At 40.6% G+C, this 23998-nt stretch overlaps 2 protein-coding genes, 1 long non-coding RNA gene and 3 other non-coding genes across 6 annotated transcripts; 2 read left to right on the top strand and 4 right to left on the bottom strand.

The window, feature by feature from the left end:
• Nucleotides 1-91: 91 nt before the first annotated feature.
• LOC139296883 (uncharacterized) lies at nucleotides 92-869 on the bottom strand. The gene is made up of 3 exons (XR_011598457.1): nucleotides 786-869; nucleotides 528-696; nucleotides 92-171 (listed from the first exon to the last, which is right to left on the bottom strand). It is a non-coding gene; the product is annotated as an uncharacterized lncRNA (long non-coding RNA).
• A 653-nt stretch (nucleotides 870-1522) lies between these two features.
• Nucleotides 1523-1596, bottom strand: trnan-guu (transfer RNA asparagine (anticodon GUU)). The gene has a single exon. It is a non-coding gene; the product is annotated as a tRNA-Asn (tRNA).
• Nucleotides 1597-3599: 2003 nt separating this feature from the next.
• LOC139296553 (ceramide synthase 2-like) lies at nucleotides 3600-11535 on the bottom strand. Its single transcript, XM_070918985.1, has 10 exons — nucleotides 11357-11535; nucleotides 10090-10207; nucleotides 9316-9434; nucleotides 8985-9042; nucleotides 8825-8875; nucleotides 6292-6384; nucleotides 5154-5282; nucleotides 4230-4339; nucleotides 3956-4109; nucleotides 3600-3818 (listed from the first exon to the last, which is right to left on the bottom strand). The coding sequence occupies exons 1-10, from the start codon at nucleotides 11521-11523 to the stop codon at nucleotides 3600-3602; spliced, it is 1218 nt and encodes a 405-aa protein (XP_070775086.1). The 5' UTR covers nucleotides 11524-11535.
• On the top strand, nucleotides 6953-7025 carry trnar-ccu (transfer RNA arginine (anticodon CCU)). Its single transcript has one exon. It is a non-coding gene; the product is annotated as a tRNA-Arg (tRNA).
• Nucleotides 7029-7100, top strand: trnam-cau (transfer RNA methionine (anticodon CAU)). The gene has a single exon. It is a non-coding gene; the product is annotated as a tRNA-Met (tRNA).
• Nucleotides 11536-17782: 6247 nt separating the features above from the next.
• Nucleotides 17783-18058, bottom strand: LOC139297041 (cortexin-1). Its single transcript, XM_070919625.1, has one exon. It carries the CDS (start codon nucleotides 18056-18058, stop codon nucleotides 17783-17785), a length of 276 nt encoding a protein of 91 aa, XP_070775726.1.
• Between the last annotated feature and the right edge of the window lie 5940 nt (nucleotides 18059-23998).

Below are 23998 nucleotides of genomic sequence, written 5' to 3'. Positions count from 1 at the left end.
TGTCTGTTGATCATATTCATATCAATCTTGCTTGTCTTAATGTTTTATTGACAATATTGATTATTGATTCCAGCTGTCTACTTCAGCTTCTTCTTGGGTCTGAGGTGATTCGTGTGTCCACACTTCTTCTTGCGGCAGTTAACGGCACGTGGATGTAGACGAGCGTAGCACCTGACAGTAGAGGAACAAACTGTCAGATCACAATAACATCATCATCCTGCCGCTCTCACCGACCAATGTCGTCAATGTCTACATGCTTTTTTTCCCTCTTTTAGAACCACACAACTAACACAAACCATTTCTCTCTCCACCTTTCCTCCAGTGAAAAAAGGTGTAGTCACTATTTCATTGGGCCACATTTTAAATTGCTTAATGGTTTAGTGACAGACTTAATGACGCACTAAATATATTCCTACCTGGAAATGCAAACTACTTGAACTCTACCAACAAATCTACAGTGTGATTATATGGTTATATGGCAAGTGGTTGTCAGACTTTGTTCAGCCATTAACCATATTAACTTTTACTTTGTTCCACATGTCCCTCCGTGGTTATGTGCGCCCTCCCTGCAATGGCTCTACGCCGTTCATTAGGCAGCTTTAGGATGACACTGCTGGGTTTGCCTTTGAGCCAGCTGTCTCAGAGAGGGCTCGATGATGCCCCCTCTCAGACGCAGAACAAGGTGGAGGGTGGACTCTGGTGAAGGAAAGAAACGGACAAATAATCAACAGCACCTCTAGCATACAACATTAGTGACAGTCAGGCACTGTGGGAGTTTAACCTACCCTTCTGGATGTTATAGTCGGACAAGGTGCATCCATCCTCCAGCTGTTTTCCAGCAAAGATGAGACGCTGCTGACCGCTGATGCCTTGAAACAAAACAAAACAGTCACAGCTGTGAGTTGGTGCTTGTGCCAGGCGTGCTGCCACTCAAATGTTTAATGATGTATATATTACAAACAAAAGCGACACATTTCAAATTCAAATATGGCACAGTGTATGAATACAAATAATAATCTATACAATCAGAGGTAAACTGAGTGTAAACTCTTGACACATGCCAGTAGGACTGCTCCTGTACTCATTTATAATAAACTATCCAGGTACGTGTATTTGTTTTTTTAACGAGTTTGTCAGGGCAGATTGACAGCTTACCTTCACAATATTATACTACTATAATATACGCGAGTGTAAGGTGAACTGGTGAACAGTTAAACCGACGTTTAACTAATGTGATAGAGCATTTCCCCAAATTTCCCAGCTTCCCAAAATTGAACAAAAACGATCGTTTAAAATTAAAATCTGCACTTACGTCTAGACCATTCACCAGCAGTTGTGCAAAACAGGAACTTGATGAGCCCCGTCCTGTGCTTCAGAAGGAAAACAAGCTCATCCAGTTTGTATCTGCTCCGCTGACACATCTGCACAGATGGAGGAGGGTTCTAGATTTATTGGCGGTGGCGATCTTACATGTTTAGACGATATAAGTAATATGACACTGTAACAAAATACATAAAGTTGTCGTCCCTGGGTGGGCTCGAACCACCAACCTTTCGGTTAACAGCCGAACGCGCTAACCGATTGCGCCACAGAGACAACCATACACAGAAAAAACATATATACACTTATAAAACAAATTATCATAATACTGTACTGTAGAAAGACCTGCCGGCGACCAAGTTAATCTCCGGTTCAGTAGCGCCCCCTTGTGGCAGCTGCGTACGCGAATTGCGTCAACGTCACTCGCATTAATTTTATTCACCGCTAGATGGCAAGTCATAGGCAAGGCATTAACATATTAAAATGTAATTGAAAACCATAAAAGCATACAAGACATTACAAATAGCAGCTAACAAGAAGCAAGGGGACATGGTGAAAAGGGTGAGTATCGTTACATGTGACCTAACGTAAACAGTTAGCTTTTTATGTCGAACTGCTAGCGGTGATGCTAACCTCAAATTATGCGCTGCAACAAGCTATTATTCTCCACATTGAACGCTAGCTAGATTAGTGACAATTAACTCAAAACAGTGACTAAAATGAAAATCAGCCCACCAACACCAACACACACCAACATTAAATGAACCAATAATATATTAACAAAGCGTTGCATACGCGTTCATTAACATATTTGGAGTACGACAAATGTTTTCACACTATTGCGTTAGCTAACTTTAACACTAAAAGGTGTGCTGAGATATAACTAGTACTAGTTAAACTAGACAAATCACTTTAACAGCTAGCACGAACAAAGGGCGCATTTTAATTGGTTTCACAGCATGCTACCAATGATGACAATGTAGACTAAAACTCACTTCTGACGAAGAAGCCAGCAAATTAGCCTAAACCTCCAAATCACTCCATCCCTCATGATGACCAAGGACCAATTATATAAAAGATTTAGAGCCGTGAAGAAACTTCACGTGTTTCACTGGGAAAGGTGCGGCTCCTCCCTTATTCACCTTATTTAGTTATATTTCAATTAGCGTTAGTTATGTTCAACAAATAATACGTTATTGTAACCTACCTCTTAACGTGACCTCAATTACATCATCATACACGTCTATTATAGTTAAATCATAAACATGTCAGGACTGCATCCTAACTATTAGTGTCATCCTGGTTAGTGCCACCAGTTGGCACTGTGGTACAGAAGAAGCTGTACAGCATCATTTCACAATCTGTGATTACACATGATGTAGGCACATTTAATCTGAAATCTCTAATTGAAATGCCCATTTTAAAAAACAGATACTCACCTCTGAGATTCATAAACACATGCAACACTTGCTCTGCTTCAAAACAGCCATAAAGTAAAGCTTCAAGAATAGATAGAATAATTCTTAAACAATGAACAAAATATAACAAAAGGGATTAGCTTTTACTTTTCAGTTGTAAACTGACGCTCACAGAACATGATGGACTTTGCAAGTATGATTTTAAATTATACTGAATCACATATCAAAACGATTTCAATTTCTTAATAAATCATCACAAAGAAAGAGTAAAATGATGTCTTTATTTCCTGTATTTAAATATCTACTGCATGTTATGTAACAATTGAATTATTTTACAATAGTAAACAACCACTTCTGTCTATACTGGGTCTCACATAAGATGCCTAGTTTATATATTTTTTTCAGCTATTGTGCTATTTCCTAGTTACAATCTCTTTTTTATTATCAAACATGAGCTTTGTGAACTCGAATGACAAACAGTGTAAACAGTCTGCAGTGTAGGCTACAACGAAGAAAAACATCAGGCAGGCACTGAACACTTTCATTATTCCCTGATTGTCACTACCACTGAATGTATTGTGCATGGCAGTGCAACACAGTAGCCATGGTAGCACAGGGAGCGTGCTGGGCCCATAACCCAGAGGGCAATAGATTGAAACTATCCTCTGCTATATTAGAATTTTTCAATGACTAATGATTAAACTCTCACCACAAAAGTGAAGGTCAGCGGCATCAGCATACAGGAACTGCAGTAAAGAAGTTCATAGATCACATCCATTCCGTATCCCTCAATATGTAAACCATGGTGGTTTAGTTCTGAGATAGCAAAACTAGGACTTCATGTAATAAAAAACCAAGACTTTACTGAGCTTTACGCATTCTGTCGGCTACAGATGCCCTGTGGTTTGTCAAGTTATTTAGGACACAACTGTTGGTCAGCATGGACAGTTTGGAGTTCAGGGTGTCTTTACTTTTTTCCCAACAATAATCTCCTCCTTGATCCACATTTTCTTCTCCTCCTTTATCGTCTTCTTCCTCTTCAACCTCACTCTCTTCATCACTGCGTTCATCTTTTTCCAGCTAGAGACAGAAGCAGATACAGGGTTTAACATGTATGACAAAGATGAGAAATTAGTCTAATCCTGGACGTTAAAACCAATTTAGGAATTGTCTTTCCACACGAAGAGAGATGCCCTCTGGTTAATTGTGATTCTCACCTTGCCTTTCAGAAACTTATAGACCATGCGTAAAATTAAGCCAGCCCAGAAGATGTGAAGAGCCTGAAGCACCATCAGCAGGACATTGAAGAAGTAGTACCCAACAAAAGGTTCGAACACCTCCATGGACAGGACCAGGGTGGTATGGATGATTCTGTAAATAATCAAATGATTGAAGTAATGTTGAAAAAAGTGTTTCTGACAACAGACTTTCAAGTCACCCATGCTACATTAAGTAGTTAAACATTTCATTGATAAAAAGAGTAAACCTTACTTGCTGGGGAAAATCACCAGTCGAGTCACAAGGAAGACCACAGCAAACACAACAAACAGTGTGTCACACGTTTTCCTCCAGCCAGTGCCATAGTTGAACATCTTGGCAGACTGCAAAAATATTAATGATTGAATTGATCAAACAAATACAAACCATAATTGAAGCTAAACTTGTAGCAAACTCGACACAGTGAGCAAAACATTAGTTAAAAAATGATGCAAAAAGAGTTAATAAGCCTAGACAGAGGATTAGGATAATAGATAAACAGGAAAACGTGTCTTCAACAAGGGGAAAGTAAACATGAGCGTGTGTGCTTGATGTCAGCTCAGTCCATGATGAGTCTGTAACATGAGCAGACCTCCACACAGTGCAGACCACGACTATGAACTGTTTATTTAAAATGTTATCAGTATCATTTGTATGTCTTTATTGTTGTCTTGGTTTTTTTTAATATTCTTTAATTTATTTCTCACGTAAACAAAAGTCAGCTCACGCTGCTAAAGTGCTTTTAGCTATCAGGACTCAGTCACAAGATCTGCCTGCTGAAATAAGTTGAGCATCCTGCAGGCTACTACACAGATCTCAGACCAGATACTTGTTTTCTAAGAACAGCCTCGAGCACAGCGTGAAGCTCTGACTAGTTTACAACATTAAGACAGCCAGATTTTCTTTGGTAGAGCTACACAGAAGGAGAATATAACCAATGTGGAGGTGAATCTATGGTGACATGCCCTGAAGAGATTAATTATATTCGTAAGGTCCCATGTGCCTGTTTTGGTTATGGCCCTAGAGTCTGAACAGATGACATGGGACTCTTAATGTAAAAGTTGTTCTTTTGAGTCCCACCAAGGTTACATGAAAGCAGCATTTATCCAAATCCTAATTTTTTAGCACAGTGGGAGAGTATGTGAGATTACACGTTACCTCCAGCAGGATGTCAGAGGAGTCATGAAGCAGCATGACCAAGGTACCAATGCGAATGTAGTTGGCACAATAGGAGAAACTGAGCAGGAAGATGGTGGCCAAATGGTGGATCACCTGCTCTTTAAAATCCTGACAAACCAAACACATATAGAAAATCTACTCAGTGACATAAAATGACCTTCGTATGTCAACAGAAGAATTTTAATTCCTGCTCTTACAGTCACTTATTAACCACATTAAATGAAGTCTGCAAGCCATCACGTATGAAATATGAAAGCCCAACAGAGGATGTACTTCCTGAGGCAGCTGAGGAAGTTTAACCTGCCACAAAAAATGCTGGTTCACTTCTACACTGCCATCATAGAGTCCATCCTCACCTCCTCCATCACCGTCTGGTACGCTGCTGCCTCCACCAAGGACAGACGCAGACTGCAGCGTATCATCCGCTCTGCAGAGAGGGTGATCGGCTGCAACCTTCCATCTCTTCAGGACCTGTACTCCTCCAGGACCCTGAGGAGAGCAGGGAAGATCGCTGCCGACCCCTCCCACCCTGGTCTCCCCTCTGGCAGGAGGCTGCGGTCCATCAGGACCAAAACCTCCCGCCACAAAAACAGTTTCTTCCCCTCTGCAGTCACAAACCTGACAAACTCACACTGACACCCCCCCCCCCCCCCCCCCCAGAACACAAACACAAGCTATACGTGATATTAACGTACATCACACCTGTCCCCCCTGCGTTACATTAACGCACCCACCCCCTACTGGACACTTTATCTGGACACTTTACTTTACTCTGGTCAAAACTGCACTGTTTGTTATCTGCACTGTTTGTTATTTATCTTGTTTTTATTTTTATTTTTTATTCTATTTTACTTTTTATATTCTACTTATTTGTTATCGAATCAATAGCACCTTCAGACCACAGCAAATTCCTTGTAATGTATGTTACTTGGCAATAAACAGTTTCTGATTCTGATTCTGATTCTGATCAGGCTGAAGCAAACATGAGGCTAATACCTTCTCATACCTTGCCTCTAAAGGGGAAATGTGTTGTGTGTTGTGAGGCAGTGCAGGTTAGAAACTCAGGAGGGAATCTGTTGTGTAACATTTATCAATGAATGAATGCTGAGGTCCTCACCTTCCTCTTGATGTCCACAGAGATCCGGAGGAGCAAAGAGCCATAAAAACCCAACTCTAGCATGTAGTACCAGTAATGAGCTCTCTCCATTGGCTGTGGACGAAACATTATTCAAAAGTCAACAAAAAGTGATTCAAAAACACCTGGACATTTACTGGTGGCACAAAAGGGAAGAGGAACAGCTGGGGGGTTGTAACAATTTTCACACACAGGCTGCGGTTGAAGAGTCAAAAAGTCACGTCCTATATCGTTTCCTAAACACTTTTCCTTGACCTTGATGGAAAACATCATGAGGTCAAGGAAATATTTGAAGGAGAATTCATCAGGACTTGGGAAAAGACAACCGTGGTGCCAAAATAATCCGACTACACTTTCACTAAGCTACGTAATTATGAGACGGCGGATGTTATTGACGTGGGTCTGCCGTGGTACCTCTAAATGTTGCTACCGCAAGGAATTGTGGGACGGCATTATCTCCTTCCCTTTCGACCAGCTCTTATCATGGCTGCCACTTAGATACTTCCAGGTCATTTCACTCAGTTAGGAACCCTCATGTTCTTCCACCTTCAACCCTGTTCATAGAAGATGAACTGAAACAGGATTATAGTGTCAGTATTACTACCACTGACTTCTTGGCAATTGCTCCCTTTAAGTTGCAACAGCCCCAGTGGCCTAATGGATAAGGCACTGGCCTCCTAAGCCAGGGATTGTGGGTTCGAGTCCCATCTGGGGTGTGTAGCAGAGTGGCGCAGCGGAAGCGTGCTGGGCCCATAACCCAGAGGTCGATAGATCGAAACTATCCTCTGCTATATCAGCATTTTACAATGACTAATGATTATCAGCACTTCCTAATTTCACTCTCATTTAAAAGTGAAGCACAGTGAACATCAGCATACAGGATCTGTAGTAAAAACAGTAATATCCCTCAATATGTAATCCATGGCTGTCTGAGATAGCAGAACTGGGACTTTACTGAGCTTTTCTGTTGGCTACAGATGCCCTGTCGTTGATCAAAAGCAGGAGCGACCCCATCATATGTGAAGCCACGTTGCCAGATGTGCTTAGCACATTTTATGCTCGCTTGATCTCCTCCACAAAGAGCCACCCGCTAAGTCTACTCCTCCTCCAGAGGACCGCTGTCATTATCCACAGTGGATGTGAGAAGAACCCTGCTGAGAGTGAATGTGAGTAAAGCTGCTGGGCCTGATAACCCTCACCAGTTTGCATAAAGAACCAACAGATCTGTAGAGGATGCTATCTCCACTGCCCTCCACTCAGCCGTCACACATCTTGAAAATAACAACATAACAACACCTACATCAGAATGCTGTTTGTTGATTTCAGCTCAGTATGTCTTTCCCATGAAACTGATACGGAAACTGGATATTGGACTTCTCACAAACAGACCCCAGTTTGGTGGTCACACCACCTCCACTCTAGTGCTCAACACCGGAGCCCCCCAGGGCTGTGTGCTCAGCCCCCTCCTGTTCATGCTGTACACCCACAACTACAATCCCAGACATGGAGACAACTCTGTAGTGAAGTTTGTGGATGACACTACTGTCATTGGCTGGATTACAAACAATGATAAGTATTCATATCGGGAGGAAATCAACAATCTTGCAGAGTGGTGCACAGAGAACAACCTATTGCAGGTGATTAAAACTGCCCAGAAACTGCCTGATGCAAGCAATACAGAAGTATCTGGTGTTGTACCACCAGACTACCAGAGCAGCTTCTTTCCTCAGGCTGTGAGACTCCTCATTTAATCCTCTGCACTCCACCATAAAGTATATATAGTTTTCTGTTTTGTTTTTCTGTGTGTAGCATGAAGAGACTTGAAGGGACTACAGCTTGCATCATTGTACAACCCTTTGTTGTATACTTAAATAAATGAACCTTGAAGTTATTAAGGACATAACTGTTGGTCAGCATAGACAGGAGTTCAGGGTGTTTTTACTCTCCCAACAATCATCTCCTTGATCCACATTTTACTTTCCCATGAACTCGTACAAAGAGTCTGTAGCAGAGTGGCACAGCAGAAGCGTGCTGGGCTGATAACCCAGAGATCGATGGATCGAAACTATCCTCTATATTGACAGCTTCATGAAGCAAATTAATATCTTTGGGGAAGTATGATCGGACAAAAAAAGAAAGACATCAGCAGTCGTCTCCTTGGGGTTAGGGTGAAATATTTACATATGTATTGTGATTCATTTACCCATAGGATGTGTAAGTGAATCTAAATTGGAGTGAGGCAGAATATTCATTGTTCTCTGTAGTAAGCCATACCATTTTGAGCTTGTTTTACATTTCCTCTTTAAACCTCCTACTTCAAACCCAGATTTCAGTTGGACTAACCCTGAAAACTGATCACAGTGAACAGATTCTACATAAAACAAGGCTTTCCTCATTGTCAGAGATGCACATGTTTTGATATAGGAGGACAGTATTGAAACAAAATGTAATAATGAAATAGGACACACTAATTATCCAAAGCAGTGAGACGATGTACTGTAAGTAATGTTTTCACCTGAACTGGATATTGCCTCCAACATTCGCTGCAGTCCCAGAACCACGGTCTCTGTAGAGAATAGATAATGAACGTTTGAAGAATAAAGCTGTACCAGTAGAAATGCACAACATAATTAATTACATCAATTATTGGATTATGTTGATGAGCTCATACTCACATCAATCAAACAGGCCAGTCCGGCCATGAAGGCTGTCAGGTAGAAAAAGAACCTCCAACTACAAAAAAAAACACTTGAGATCAGATATTTTGAATATATAATATATTATATATATATATATATATATATATTATAATATATATATAATGACACTTTAATAACGTAAACAAGGCCACAAATTAATCAACACAGCTTGGGAAAGTGTTTCTTTGTGCAGTGGTAAAATGGGTCATGTTCTCCAGGGCTTTTTGCAGCGGGTGGTGAAGGAAATGTTCTTGAGGGACGTCATGCATGAACTGAACAATGATGGTTTTGGAGAGAGAGCACTTACGCAGCTTCACCAAACTTCTTGGTTTGACAGGGCCTGTCTTGATTCCTGCGAAGTCTGAACCAGGTCTCAATCTGCCTCTGGTTTTTGCCACACAGCGACATTAAACTAACAATTTCACTCTGAAACAACAATGGAAGGGAGAGATCGGTGAAATGGGGAAAGATGGGGGAGCAGAAAAGTGGAAGTTACTGAGTATAATGAAACCAGAAGCAGATAGAGACAGTGTATGGTATTCTTTTCATCAGATCATCTGAACTTCACTATCCATTAAATGTACACTGGTTTTGAGTTACTCCCAAAGTGTTGTCTTAGCTAAATGTAAAAGCTTTGGCCCTACTGTTGTTAATGATCAGCAGGTTTTAACCAAACAGGCCTGCTGGGATTAATTAAATTGGGTCATGTGATGCAGTAAATCCTGTTTATATTCTTTCTCAGTATTTTATTTATATTTTCAGAGAGAGAGAATAAGCAAATATGAATACTTTTCTGGAATTATTTCTAATTTATCCAAAAGCTGAGAGAGAGTAATGAGTGTGTATAACTTCCTTAAATATGGTGGTTACCATCACAACCCTAGGTTCTTTGTGCTTTTCCAAACATGTCCCCAACAACTAACAAGAGGAAGTAAATGCTTAAAGTGAACATTTGAGAAATTTATGAACCCATCCTCTTGATCCTTTTTCAGTGAGCTAAGGAAACTTCCTCTGGATTAAATGAAAATGTGCTACAAAATCGAGCTGAACTGCGTGCATGCTGAGGCCTTTTCAGACTGACCTGTGTCGGCTGTCTGCTCCTCTGAGTGTAAAACGACTCCAGCTTCGGGGAGGGGGCAGCAGTCACTTGCAATCTATTCTTCACCCCCAAATATCTGCCCATGGGTGGGGCAAAAAACCTGGGGGCAAAAAAAACAAACAACAGCTTACACAAATGGTCATATAACACCCACTGTGGGACAGTCAGGGTGCCAGACTGCAGTTGTTTAGCCATACTTCATGTACATATTAAGCCATTTAACAGTCAGTCAATAACAAACACTTTAGAACTAGAACAACTACAGGCTATACTGTATATACAATGCACTTGTTACTGTATTATCTGTATTAACTGTATTACCATTAAGCTTGACACATATTTGTATTTAAGATAAGATCAATTTTATTGATTCCCAGGAAGGTAATTTAGCATTACAGCACAAGAAGCAGTCCAGAGAAGTGGAAACAGGATACATATAAGTAGAAAAAATATATACAGTGTTAAAAAAGGTATTTGCAAATCCAATAGTGTAGTTGTTTGATATTCAAGAGCAAAGTGACACAGTAGATTAAGTATAATTGGAATATATATTTATAGTTGATTAGTATGTATGGAAAATATAATAAATATGAGATAACAGAATACAAAAGAATAAAGGAGCAGCATAATGTAATGACATAACAATGACATTTTAACTGGGTTTAACGAGCCATTTGATTCCACTAACTCTTCACTCCTGTAAATGTCACAATAGTGAACACACTTGAGATGTAATCAACCAATCAAAATCCCTGAAGACAATGTGTGTGTGTGTGTGTGTGTGTGTAAAAAGTGCCTATGAGGGTTGCTTACACTCATAACAAGCCCACTGCAACGTTCGCTTGGTCTTTACGACCTACAGTTCCTCTTGTAGATTTTTGTGTTTCATTACATTTTGGAAATACAGGAAAATCATCAAATGAGGAAAGAGCATTTCATGAAAACAACTTGGTCTACAGCTAAAATTTAAAATTCACTGAAAATCCTCCTTTTAGGCAACAACATTTCTATTTCTCTCACTCTCTCCAAATCAAATAATACTGGCTTTTTCACTTATGATAAAAGCCTCAAATGATTGTGTTTCTGAAACGAGGAATGTAGGCATTATTTCAGGTCAGGCGGGATAAGTGTTTAATTATCAAAGCCACACACCACTGCAAAGACAACAATCGCCCTTCCTCTAAAGCCTCCAATATCCCAAACACATCACCCACATCTTTACAGAACAAAGAGAGCAGGTGTGTTTTACCTCTCAAACACATTGCGCAGGGCAACAAAGCCCAGCGCGAGGGGCAGAGCTATGAGAAGGTCCAGGGGTCGTGGTAGGTCAGAGTCTGCCAGCTGTTCCATGTCTCTCCAGGTCACACCTGGAGGAAGCCAGTAGTCCTGCCTCCATATGTCAGGCAGCAGGTCCATTCTGCTGTGGATGGACAGGCAGAGGCGATGAAGACAAAGTGAACATGGTGAAGATTATGTTTAAAACTGAGCCTTCCACATAGTTAAGCCTCAGCCCAACCAAATGAGATAAACCCAATCTGGGAAGTCTGGTACTTGGATTTAATTTGAGACAGGGCAAAAGTAAGTAAGTAAAAATCAAGTAAGCAGTGAGCAGAGTGAGAGGATAAGTTTGTTTGTTTGTTTGTGTGTGTGTTACCATAGGTAGAGTATAGAGGAATATCCTGTGGGCACATCATAAACGCATCTTGAGAGCGTATGGACAATAAAATGAAATATTTGCCACATCTGTCTCTATCTCAACTACAAAAATATCAAAACAATCATTACTAAGTCACAGCAAAGCTATAAGCAATACATTAAGTTTAACATCCTTTAGGAATGTTACTCTCTCTTACTATCAATAATGCCATAAAACAACCAAACATGTAGTTCACAAAGCTATGAAACAAAAACAGGCCCTAAAATAATTGTAGACTATATTATAAATAACAGGATAATAAGCAGGAACTCCACACACATACTGTACAAGTCTATACGGGAATAAAGAAATCTTATACATCTTGTAGAGGTTGACAACCAGGCTGAAAAAAAACAATGCAGTGCAGCTACGAGTAGTTTCCACGGTGAAACATACGAAGTTGTAGTTAAACTGTTGAAAGAAAAGGGCTGCAGAGCAGAAACTCACCTGGCGGCAGCTCTGTAGAAATGATGAACTGATAAATCCCGAGGACGGAAGAATAAAATCCACCGTAAACTGTGAATTTGTTGAAGCCTTATTTGGTTGGAGATGCGCCTTGGTACCACCGTTGTATCCTCACGACTACACCAGAGAAGAAGTAGGCCGTTCAGTCATCGCTCTTCAGGTGTCAAGTCAGGCAGGAAGAAGGGAAGCTGGGGCTGCTAATTTCAAAATAATAGCCATTTTTAGAGAACAAAGCACTTCGTAATGATTTGTGTTTGCAGTGTTTGCAAAGAAACATGTCAGTGTTTCTTTTCTTAAAGCACTTTTCCTTAAGACACGGACACAAACAGACAAGTGCAAATGCCTTATTAATGTATGGTTACTGAATACGATGCACGGGCATAAAATATTAACCAGCCAAATCAGTGAAATATTTGCTGCCCTTCAAAAACAATCACTTTAATTAATATTAACCCACGTTGCTCCACAATTATGTACAGTCAATATGCAGAAATTGCTCGTAAAGTTAACTTAGGTATTCCTTTATTCTGAAGACTTCCGGTATCTTCCGTCTTTTTCTATCAGGATGATGTAACTTGATGGTTGAGCGGCTAATGAAACACCTGGGGCGTCTCTTTCTCAAAGCGACGGTTCATAACCCATTAACTCAGCATGGGTAACAAAGGAAACACTGTGAGCATTAGCTGGCCATTATGAAGTGCTTTAGGCTTAAATTGGGTTAGGTTATTAGCCCTGTAACTTACTCTAAACATTCAATTTGAGTTATGCTACAAGTTACAGCCACAATCTAGTGTTATCAGAAGACACTTGACATTTTATTTAACATAGCCAATATCATCAGGTCTTTAAGTTTGCTTATGTAAAACAGTAGACTATGAGCTATGATATTATGTCCCTGCTGACATTAAAGTAAACCTTAGGTTGAAGAAATAACATATTCACCCTATTATTCACCCTAACATATTCTGCCACTACAGCCTCACTTGGTCTGTTGTGGCTAATGCTAGCTAAGTTTAGTAAACTTTAGATATTGCCATGTAAGTGACTTTACAGCCCATCTCTACTTGTGCTATTGTTATGCTACGTTTAAGCATTTAGCATTAACTCGTAATTGCTACTTGCGGCCACACTGGCAACATTGACATTGTCTTTAAACTTGAGCTCACATAATGTGCAATATATATGACAGGAAATCCTTGACTAAACCTAGCCCCAGTTTGTGCCTCTCCTATTCTCCAAGTCTATTTTAGACTAAACCCTGACAGGAAAAACAAAGTGCATACCGAGTATATCTAATTACATTTCCTTATACTCCATTGTAGGTTGTTCTCATGACAGACTTCTCCTGGGTTACCATTCTCTAGAAAAGCAGCTGATGACACCCAGAGCAACAAACCCGGACACTTCCAGGACTTCTTAGTTTGAAGGTAAACACACCTCTCCTAGTGTGTGCATAGCCCGGCTGTCGAGCTCACAAACTTTACCGTGAACAAATGTGTGTGCTGTCATCGCACACACACACAGCTCCTTAAAACGCACTTACAGACACACACACTCCAGTCCTCCTCACACTATCCTCCTCTTCAACCAACACTCTCAGCTGATAGTATTGTCATGGAGGGAGATAAGCAGGTTGTCTGCTGATAACATCACTACTGTTATGCAGATGAACTATTCTTTTTTGTTATGCACATCAATCAGGACCACAGCTGTGTTATGTGTCAAGCATAGGTGTATTATTCAGTCAGGTATATGTAAAGTACGTGATAAAGGACTTTGTGTGTACTGAAAGACAGAGTTTGTGTACATTATATTGTAGACAAACACAATTTGCATGTATGTGTGGGCTGCGCTTAATTTGAGTTTGTGTCTGTGTGTGGGGGGTTGTGTGTGCAGGTGTGTTTCTGTCCATTTCTGTGGGATGGCCTATGCACATTCAGGAAGGTATTTGCATACTGTATGCACCTGTTGAGTCTGTATGTCCACGAACTGAGGCAGAGACACAGATGTCTTCTGCATGTGAAATAGAAGAGAGTGAGAGTTAATCAAAGGTAAGGTAAGGTTAAGGTACAGAAGTCTTTTTTTATGTCTTTTTAAATTTGACAAAGGTAAAATTTGTATATTTCTGTTTTTGATTTATGCTACACAACAAAACTATAATAATTATAGTAGTAACAGTAATATTTATATACACCCTCAACTACAGCAATATTGTGACATGACATTGGAAGTGTCACATATAGTAATACAGAACAATTTCTGCCATGCATGTCAGTCCTGAGGTCATGCCTTTCTGTTATCCAACTTTATTTTCATATCTGTGTGTGTGTGTGTGCAGTATGGGAGAGGGTGATGGGAACTGAGTGCCTTTGTTGTTTTATCAAGGAAGTAAATTGTCAGAACCCACTGAAGCAAAATCTGTCCTGTTAATTGCCAGACTAATGAGGTGGGGGTGTCACACTGAGCTTCCAACCATCCGTTGGAGTCTGATGAACTGTAAACTGTAGAGGGCGGTTTTAGTCTAGTTACCAAAGTCTGGCTGTGCACTGTTTGTGCAAGGTTTATGACCACAGATGCCTTCACTAATTTCCTTTTTTTCCCTTTTTGTTGAAAACACCATTAACATATAATTAAGGGTTCTATGCACTATGTAGCCATATAATATATATAGAAGTAAAGAATTAGAAATTAAAATATTGATTAATACGGTGTTGAAAGCTTTTAGCAGGTCAGGCAGATTGAAATGGTATAACTGAGGTTAACTCTCTTTGCAGTGCTTTTAGCTAAATGCTAATATTAGCATGCTAACATGCTCACAATGACAATGCCAACATGCTGATGTTCAACAGGTATAATGTTTACCATGTCCACCATCTTAGTTTAGTGTGTCAGCATGCTAACATTTGTTAATTAGCACTAAACACAAGCTCATCTGAGGCTGATGGGACTGTCACTAGTTTTGCAGGTATCTTCCAAATTCAAACTTTGGCCAGATGGTGGCGCTAGATGAAAAGCCAATATGATGTTATTGTAATTCATCCCAAGGGGGACATGAATGTCTGAACCAAATTAATAACCATCCCTCCAATAGTTGTTTCACTCACTTTCATTTCACTGAAGTCATCAGGATTCATCCTCTGGCGACCATGAATGTCTGTACAAAATTTAATGTCAAACCATCCAAAAGTTGTTGAAATATTTCAGTCTGGACCAACTGACAAACTGTTTTTCTTAAAGTAATAAAATACTCTGCAGTAGCTAGTATAAGATCATATCAGAACAACTCTCAGACGAATGTGTTGTGGAAATGGACTCTACATATAGAGTTCATCATTTAGCCAGCATAATGACTTTTGTGTAAAGGATTACATATTATATATTATTATTATCATAGTTAGTGTTCAGTGATCAGTGGACTCGCACTTGTAGTTCTCAAAGTATCCAGAGGAGGTCACAGCTAACTAGATGGCTCCTTTTCAGAGTGAACATGCTCACAAACCGAAGCAAAGGGAAATCTACCAGGGAGGGTAAAGCTGAAAAGGGAAATATAGAGTAATCCTACTGAAAAACAAATGAAAATGCATTCAGGAAATGCTCTTTAAAACTGTATAACTACAACTGAAACTGTTATTTTAAATGATGATGTGAGCCCCATGCCATTCTTACCTAAATCACTTTAAATTTCCATTCCAAACTTATTGTTTTTGCGATGACTGATGAAAAACCTTGCCACTGAAAGTGAAGTTTGCTGTTATGTATGAATGTTTCTCTCGTCCAAACAAGCAGAGAGCTGTGACAAGGGTCTAAGTCACTCAGCGTAGGGATATATTTCATCTTGGGTGGGGGTGGTGATCTGACTCTGCGAGGGCCGATCCTCGTAAATTAACTGTGTCCCTTTACGAGCTTCCAATTGATTATTGGATTGATTTAATTTGCTCTAAATCTTGCTAGTATTGATTTTAGGGCAGCAGCGAGGACAGCCTTTGCTCAAATAAAAGTTTCTGTGTGTTTGTATTTGTAAGTGCAGTGTGCTGTGGTTGTGTGTGTGTGTGTTTGTGTGTGTACTGCAGGTCTGTAAAGTAATGAAATTTTCAAGACAAAAGCTTTTATTTCATTAAAAAACAGAATGCCACTTTAAAGAAACATTAGGAAAATACCTATTTTTTACAAGCAAGAGTCTACATCCAGGAAGTTGGACCATATATAATAGTTTGGTATTAATAAACAGTCCTTTGGTCATCTTTATGGAAACAAATCAAGTTCTTAACAAATCAGTAAAATATCATTACTAAACTTTGTTTATAAAGAGCCTTTCATCGCCACATTTAAAAGGACTTCACAGTATAATAAGGGCAGAAACAATATTACAAGTAGCAAAAGGAGCAGTACCATCATTAGTATGAAATAGATATTAGCTTTTCTCATATTCCTACAGGCACTGTTGAACAGATTTGGCTGGTGCACTGGACGGGTCCTAAAGGCAAAAAGGATTAGGCGAAGGAAATTGGTGTACATGCATTTCATAATCATAACTTTATATGACACATATTCAGTCAGCGCTGTGACTCTCCGCCCCGAGCCTCATAAGCCTCTTAAAGGGATGGCGACAATAGCAAAACCCCAAATAAAATATGTTGTATTAACTGTTATGTATTATAAACTTTAGCTTTTATAATGAGATAAGACATTTAGGTTACAGTGAATTTGAAAGAAAATAGTGATACAAATAGCAACTAAAGCTCAATTTTAGGAGGCATTGTAACTGATTCCATCAAAGGCTTTGGTTATTTAGAAATCAATTTACCTGAGGATCATGTTAGAGGGGGTACAAATGCCTCACGATATCCAGCATGGTTCACATTAAAAATGCATTTTTACAAAAAGGTTTCCAGTTCCAGAGAAACTATGACATCTTCTAAATGTTTGGTTCAGCTGCACTCCCCCCAAAAAAGCTGCATTTTTACATTTTAACAGTAAATCAACAGTGCGCATTAGTTCTGTCTAAATGACTTCCTTGTCTGCCCTAAACTCATTTGATTGATCTTTTATTTAATCAGGACCTCCCTTGCAGCAGCTCTGCTCTCTATTTATGATTCAGCCCTGGGATTTGTAAAAACATTATAGAATTAAAAAATGACATGATAAACGTAATGCTGCGGTACTGATTGCTGTCCTCCTGCAGTGTTGTAGCATCGTACACACCATAAGTCCCCAATAATACTAATTACTGTAAATTAAAATGGATGCAGGACTTCTGGTGTGTCTGCTGCTTTTCTCCCTGCTGCATTTAATCCTTATATAGGTTCTGTTTAATGGTTTTCATGTTGTTATCTTGACAGCTTACATCAACCCAACCGAACATATTGTAACATACCATAGTTGCTTTCATTTTCAGGAGTTGAAACTTTGGAAGTAGCAGCTTTTAGTAGGACACACAACAAACATCATCAATCAAAAGTCCCTCAGAAGACCCTTTACACATCCCTCTCCTCGTCTCCCGATCCCCCCTCATCTTTACACCAGTGCATAATCAAACTGCCCTCTGTCCAGCCCCTCCTTATGGTCCGTCCACGATGATGCCGGCATGCTGCTGTAGGGATCTAACAAGATACGGATGCAGCGAACAAGGAGAAAGAGCAGCAGCAGCACAAGGAGTCCAACGAAACACAGGGCCGTTCCCTGCTCGGGGTGCCCTGCCATGGGCTGCTGCACCGTTGGGCCCCTGGGGAACCCGGGTGGGGCAGGAGAGGAGAGGTCATAGTCCACAACCCAGTAGTTTGTGTCGCTCATCTTGGAAGTGAGGGAATGTTTTGAAGGTCCAAATGGTTTTCACTTTTGAAGTTTTATTTTGCAGTCAGACACTATGAGGATTAGCATGGCTCTGCAGGGTCATCTTTGTTATTGAGTGTGATTTCTAATGCCAGAGGGAGACCACATAGTTAAATCTGGCAGATGTCAACAAATTGAGCTCAACCAGTGTTTCCCACAAGCCACAGGGCAAAGCAATTCAGTAGTGCAAATTAATAAGCCCTCTGGTGAACCGAACAGCAAGCTGAGGCATGCTCAGTGAGGTTTAATTAGATTTAACTGGCTGGTGTCCACGTGTCCCGCTCCCTTTCTCCAACATATAGTACTTACTCTCAAGAGAAGCTCACAAGACAAAAGATGAGGTCACTACTTCAGCTTCAAATCATCTGCGCTGTCCTCAGTTCGTCAATATTTTAAGTGTCATCCAATAGCAGCCCTGGAGGGGCGTTTATTTTGATTACAAAGTGAAGTATAAATCTCAATCGAGTGGCTGAAGATGTTCCATAGATCAATCAAAGTGCTCACAGGCTGTAAATGATCCGTGTTGTGGTGCTTCAGAGAACGTTTTTGCATTGAATCACTTGAATGGTTTGGCTGTGTTGCAATGAGTTGCTGATGTACTGAAAGAGCTTCTTTTTTTATATCTTCATCTTGATGCGGAGTCACCAGGAACCCCTTCATTAGGGAATTCCCTCTTCAAGATACCTAAGAGAAAAAAAAGATAAGATGCAACATGAGTTGTTTCCATGTTTCCAGCATGCAGAGGTGCTGAATGAGGGGGAAGTCGGATTGATTCAGGGGGTCCAGAGCTCGACAGGGGCCTTGGAACATGTCAAGGATTATAGATTTTTACTGTTTCAGGGCCCCAAGTGAGGTGTTTTCAGGGGGCTCAAACCTTGCAGTTCCCCTGCCAGCACATGTTACACAGTGTGAAAAACAGTCTCAGTTTTAAACTGTGATTACACACCGTGGCTGAGACCAGGCAGAAGCACTGCCCCTCTCTTCAACTCAGGTAGAGCATAGTACAAGATAAATAAATCAGACACTGATGAGGGAAGGGGAAAATGTGGCGAAATCCCTCAGAGAGTTGCTGCACTCTTGCACAGAAACACTCTCTCCGTAACCTCTTTAATGGGCTGTGGAGTGGAGAGACATTTCCTGTGGTAGGTGCACTCCCTAGTCAGCAGATTCTATTCCAGGAGGCTTCATCTCCCTCCTCACCACCCTGCCGATCCTCGCAAAGACACGTTGACAGCTCCCCTGCTCTCCGGATGATGGGACTAAAGGGCCGAGCAAAGCTTTAATAGGAGACTTGAAGACATAATGAAAGAAACTGCCTGCCTCAGAATCAATTATCAAATGGCCTGTGGTTACATCAGGCTGGACAGTTCAGGTAGCTGCATGCAGCTGAGTGGAGTCTCGATAGTTGATAGAGAGCCATGAAGTAGGTATGAAGTTTACACAACAGGACAACACATTAGTCAGAGTCAGTAAGTGCAAACCACTTAGAACAAGGATGCTAATTTAAAGACTTCATAACCTCGCTTTTCCTGCACAGACGATTTTCTGTAGTTTTAGGATGTTAAAACATGAAACAAAATGAAACTGTCTTCCTCTTAAATCCACCCACCTTCCCAACAAGTCAGGAGGTCACACAAAACACTTTTTTTATATCACAAACTCTAGTTTTTCTTATTCACAAGCAAACTCGGCAGATATGTGGGTCCATTGAAGTTTGAGTTTCAAAAGGTGACCAAGGAAGTCGCTGTATGTTTTCAGGTCATTCAAAAACTCTGCAGGTTACCCAAGGTCGTAATGATATACAAACACCACAGAGCCGAGAACGAGGGTGGAAACCCACTCGCATTGAGAGGAAAAACAAATACAACTTTGAAGAATATAAAAGACTGAGCAACATCAATTTCATGGCTCATCAATCCTCATTGAGAGACCTGCTTTGGTTCCTAAGCAGCAGATAAATCACACCGTGGTGCCTGACCATATCTGATTTCTACATACAGAAAAATGAAAACTGACCTTTTGACTGTTCTGGACCGAATGTTGGAAGTAAAATGTTTTTACACACAGTTTCTAACTTAAAAACAGCAAGAAAAAAAGGGCAAAAAGAAGATTTATGAAAGCCTCAATCAGCCATGCCATTATTTCTGACGACAGCAGCACATGCAGTGACATATGGTGTTCCTCGTGGCTGTAATACCTGTAATACTTCCCATTTATACCTGTGGATTATGACAGCAGCTTTGAAAATGTCAAGGACTTCTCCAGATAAAAAGGGTGAAATTATGTTGTCTAAAGTAAACCCTGATTCTAGACTGCCAGGCTAAACAAAGCCAGATACCTCTGTCGTGTAACTTTTCTGATGGTATGGCATCTAAAAATGTTCAATGAACATTTCAGCGTACACAGCACTGTTGCCTCCACCTTTCTTTTGTCCCTGCCCAAAGACTTTCTGTAGATGGATGTTTATTTGTCTGGTAAAAAGCAATAACATTTCTGGATCACAGAAATAAGCTGAAATAAGATTCAAAGCCAGGCAATTTAAAACATATCTCATCTGCTTCCTCCTGCTGTCTTTTAAGACAGATTATTTTGTTTATTTTAAATACCTAAACTACTCCACTGTATTGTGACATAAGACCAACATCATGCAGTAACCACTGGGGGTGAATCTGCCTTTATATAGTGAAGATCTGCTCCAAGAACATTCACTTTTTAATAATTAACTCTGCCCTAAGACCATGAGTACAGTTTGAAATGTTGGTGCCTTTTACATCTGTGTTTTATTGTGATGCTGTGTCCATTGTCTGACATGTTAGCAGGACAGGTAACTGGATCACCCCTGTATGAATAAGGGATGCACTACATATTTCACAGAATGCTTATTCCAGTGTAATCTGACATGAAGGTACACAACAGCACAAAGTTACAGCCTGCATATGACAACTTGTAAATGTGTGATTCATAAAGTAACCCCACGGCCACGCACGACGTGACATTCACAGCTCCACACCGACTCCTGCACGCAAAAGTTCACTTATAACAAACAGCAGCATCGTTGTTGCATCATGCGGTGACAAACTAGAGGACGATCAGATTAGAGAATTTACTTACTTACTTTCCGGCCGGTGTCCCAGGTGATTAGAAACAAGTTGTGGTGATGATTCAGACCGCGGACAGCTCCGGGCTCGCTCAGCCTGCACGCGGAGCTTCAGGTCTGAACTCTGTCACATCCTGCAGCACCTCCTCTGCTTTGTCAGGAGCTTTAAGTCCGCTCAGTTTGAGGGATCCGCCCCCCCCCCCCCCCCCCCTGCCTGCCCACTTATAACTGTCCCTGTATGGACTGCACACATAATCTTTTCGTCTGGATGAGTAAAGCGCCGAGAGCCGCGTGTGGCTTCTGCATTATGTAAGAGGACTGCGTGGGGCGCGGACACTGAGGGGCCCTTGTAGCCATGCAGCCTATGTGGCACAGACATAGTGCCAATGATTCTGACCAGTTTTATTGTTGTTTACTCCTAAGTAATAATCCTCCCAGTCTCTTAGAATTATCATATATGAATAAAAATCTACTTTTGCTCACAGAAATGTGCTGGCTGACAGGTGACAGGTGCGGAGGTACATAGGTCATTAAGGTAAAAACGTCGCTTGCTTTTAGTTTGGTTTTTCTTACTGAACCGAGGGCCTAGGGAAAGAGGGTGTCATGTTGTACAAATTGTAAGACCATCTGAGACGCATTTGTAATTTTGGCTATGCGTTTGGGGAAAGAGATATAACAAGACAAATGTGATGAGGACACTGTAATGACATTATAGAGGGCCATAAGTACAACTGAGGACATAAAGGTCCTCTGCCTTTTCTGTTTTCGCAACCATGGGGGAGTTTTTATACAATTAAGAATGAACACATTTTTAGGCTGATTCCAGTATTTCTAGACCCAGTATTCTTGCAGAAAATATAACTGAAGGGGCAACTATGAAAGTTCCCTAAACTAAGACATTTTAGAGTTTTTACACAGTCTTTTTGGTGTCTTTGACTCATGACCTCAGTAATGTTAAAATGCTGGCTATGGTTTTGATTGGGTATATGAATTAACCTGCTGTCAGGCCTCTGGGGGCCCCTACTGACCACCCTCCTCACCCCCAGGTTTGCTGAGATGCGTGTCATTTTATTAAACACAAATTCATTAAGGAATATGTCCCATGTAAACTATGGAATAGAATTTTTTTTCTTTTCAGGTCCCTTCAATTTCAGTTTATATTGATTCCTGACTCACAGTTAGGGTGCCCCTGGTTTAGGAGACCCTGTAAGTCAAGGGCCCTTGGGCAGTTTCTGCTTTGTCCTGTTGGTAATATGCACTTCCTAAATAAATAATATTGTGATTTGTTTAGGAGTTTCTCACAGTTCAAAAATGAATAAAGTTTACTTTATAAAGGAAGTCCTATGGATTGCATATGCTTCAAGAACTACTTTGAGACTACTTAACTACTGTAGGTTGTATAAGACGACTTAGTTACATCTTATGTCGGACTGCATTGCAAGTTTTGCTGAACTACAAGAAATTACATGATCAAGATGTGGAACAAAACAAGTGGAGCAACCTGATTGCACCTGTGGCTAAGCTCCAGACACTCACTGTGAGAAGTAATTAATTGACACAATTAAAACTGTACAAACACTGGGACAGATTGCAGTCCATACACATCCACATCTCCCCTGCCTGAGGCCGCATGGGCTCTCCCTGTAGGTTTAATTAATAGTCAGCGGATTGTAACACTGTCCTGAAGGGGTTCATAATCAAATCCCACTGAGCAGTGCTCCGGCAGGCTGCCCACTGGGGTCTCCAGCCTGCAAAGTTATGAAATTCAACATTTCCATCGCTATCCTTATTGTTACAGATGGTACACCGGGAGGTCAAGCTGTGGCTCAGGGAGCAGACGTAGGTAACCGCTACAGGATATCTGGACCCCAGGGCAGCAGGTGGATCTAGGTAAGTAGAACCTTGAGCCATATGAAGACTGGCTTGTGGGGCAGTTTGTCCTTTGTTGCCCTGTGTCTGTTCTTTAAGACTGCAGACACATCTCACCTCCCTCACCAGGATTGACAATTATCTTAACCAGGGCCCAAACCCTAAACTTGACTTTTTATAGTCTAAACCTAAACATGGTTGGTACAACTCACTGGGGAAAGTACACAGCTTGGGAGTAAGTGATGCCTGACAGGCTCAGCTCACTATTCTTTGGTTCCACCTACAGTTTGTGGAGAGACACTTTGTGTGTCAGGTCCATAAACTAAAAAGCTCACAAATTAATATGTTATATCTGGTTTGTTGTGGTTTTACAGGGGTTAATGTATTGGACTATTTCATGGCCGGGTGCAGTGACTTCTTGGGGTCTCTGCTGTTTGCCTGGCAACCTTGTTTTCCCTAAAATACCAAACTATTCCTTTAACAGAATAAAGACACCAGATATATTACATCAATATATTTCACAAGCACAATTTTGATAGTGGTCCCAATCACATATTTCTAAGCAATTATTGCCCTATACTTGTAAGTTGCCTAATTTTGATCATCGCTAAAACAAGAGTAGTGCAGCAACCCGTAAATGTATGCAGTATGCTTAAAACAATTCAGGATTTCCCGTCTATCAAGCTACTGTCACAAACTGTATTCTAAAAGTATGTTGCTTCTCATCAAAGCTAACTGTTTCAAACCAAAACAACCACAAAGGTAAATTAAAGTGTTAAAATAAGAAATATGAGTGTCATGACATTGAAGCACTGTATATTATCTGCTTACATAATGGTTGGATGTTGCTACATACACTACCCTGAAAGCATTTTTATTATGTAGGCTAGAGCACAGCTTGGTATATACAGTACATGGTAGTGTGCCACCAAGAA

Source organism: Enoplosus armatus, chromosome 14, assembly GCF_043641665.1.
Source record: "Enoplosus armatus isolate fEnoArm2 chromosome 14, fEnoArm2.hap1, whole genome shotgun sequence".
NCBI lineage: Eukaryota > Metazoa > Chordata > Actinopteri > Centrarchiformes > Enoplosidae > Enoplosus > Enoplosus armatus.
This window is presented reverse-complemented; position numbering and strand designations above follow the sequence as displayed.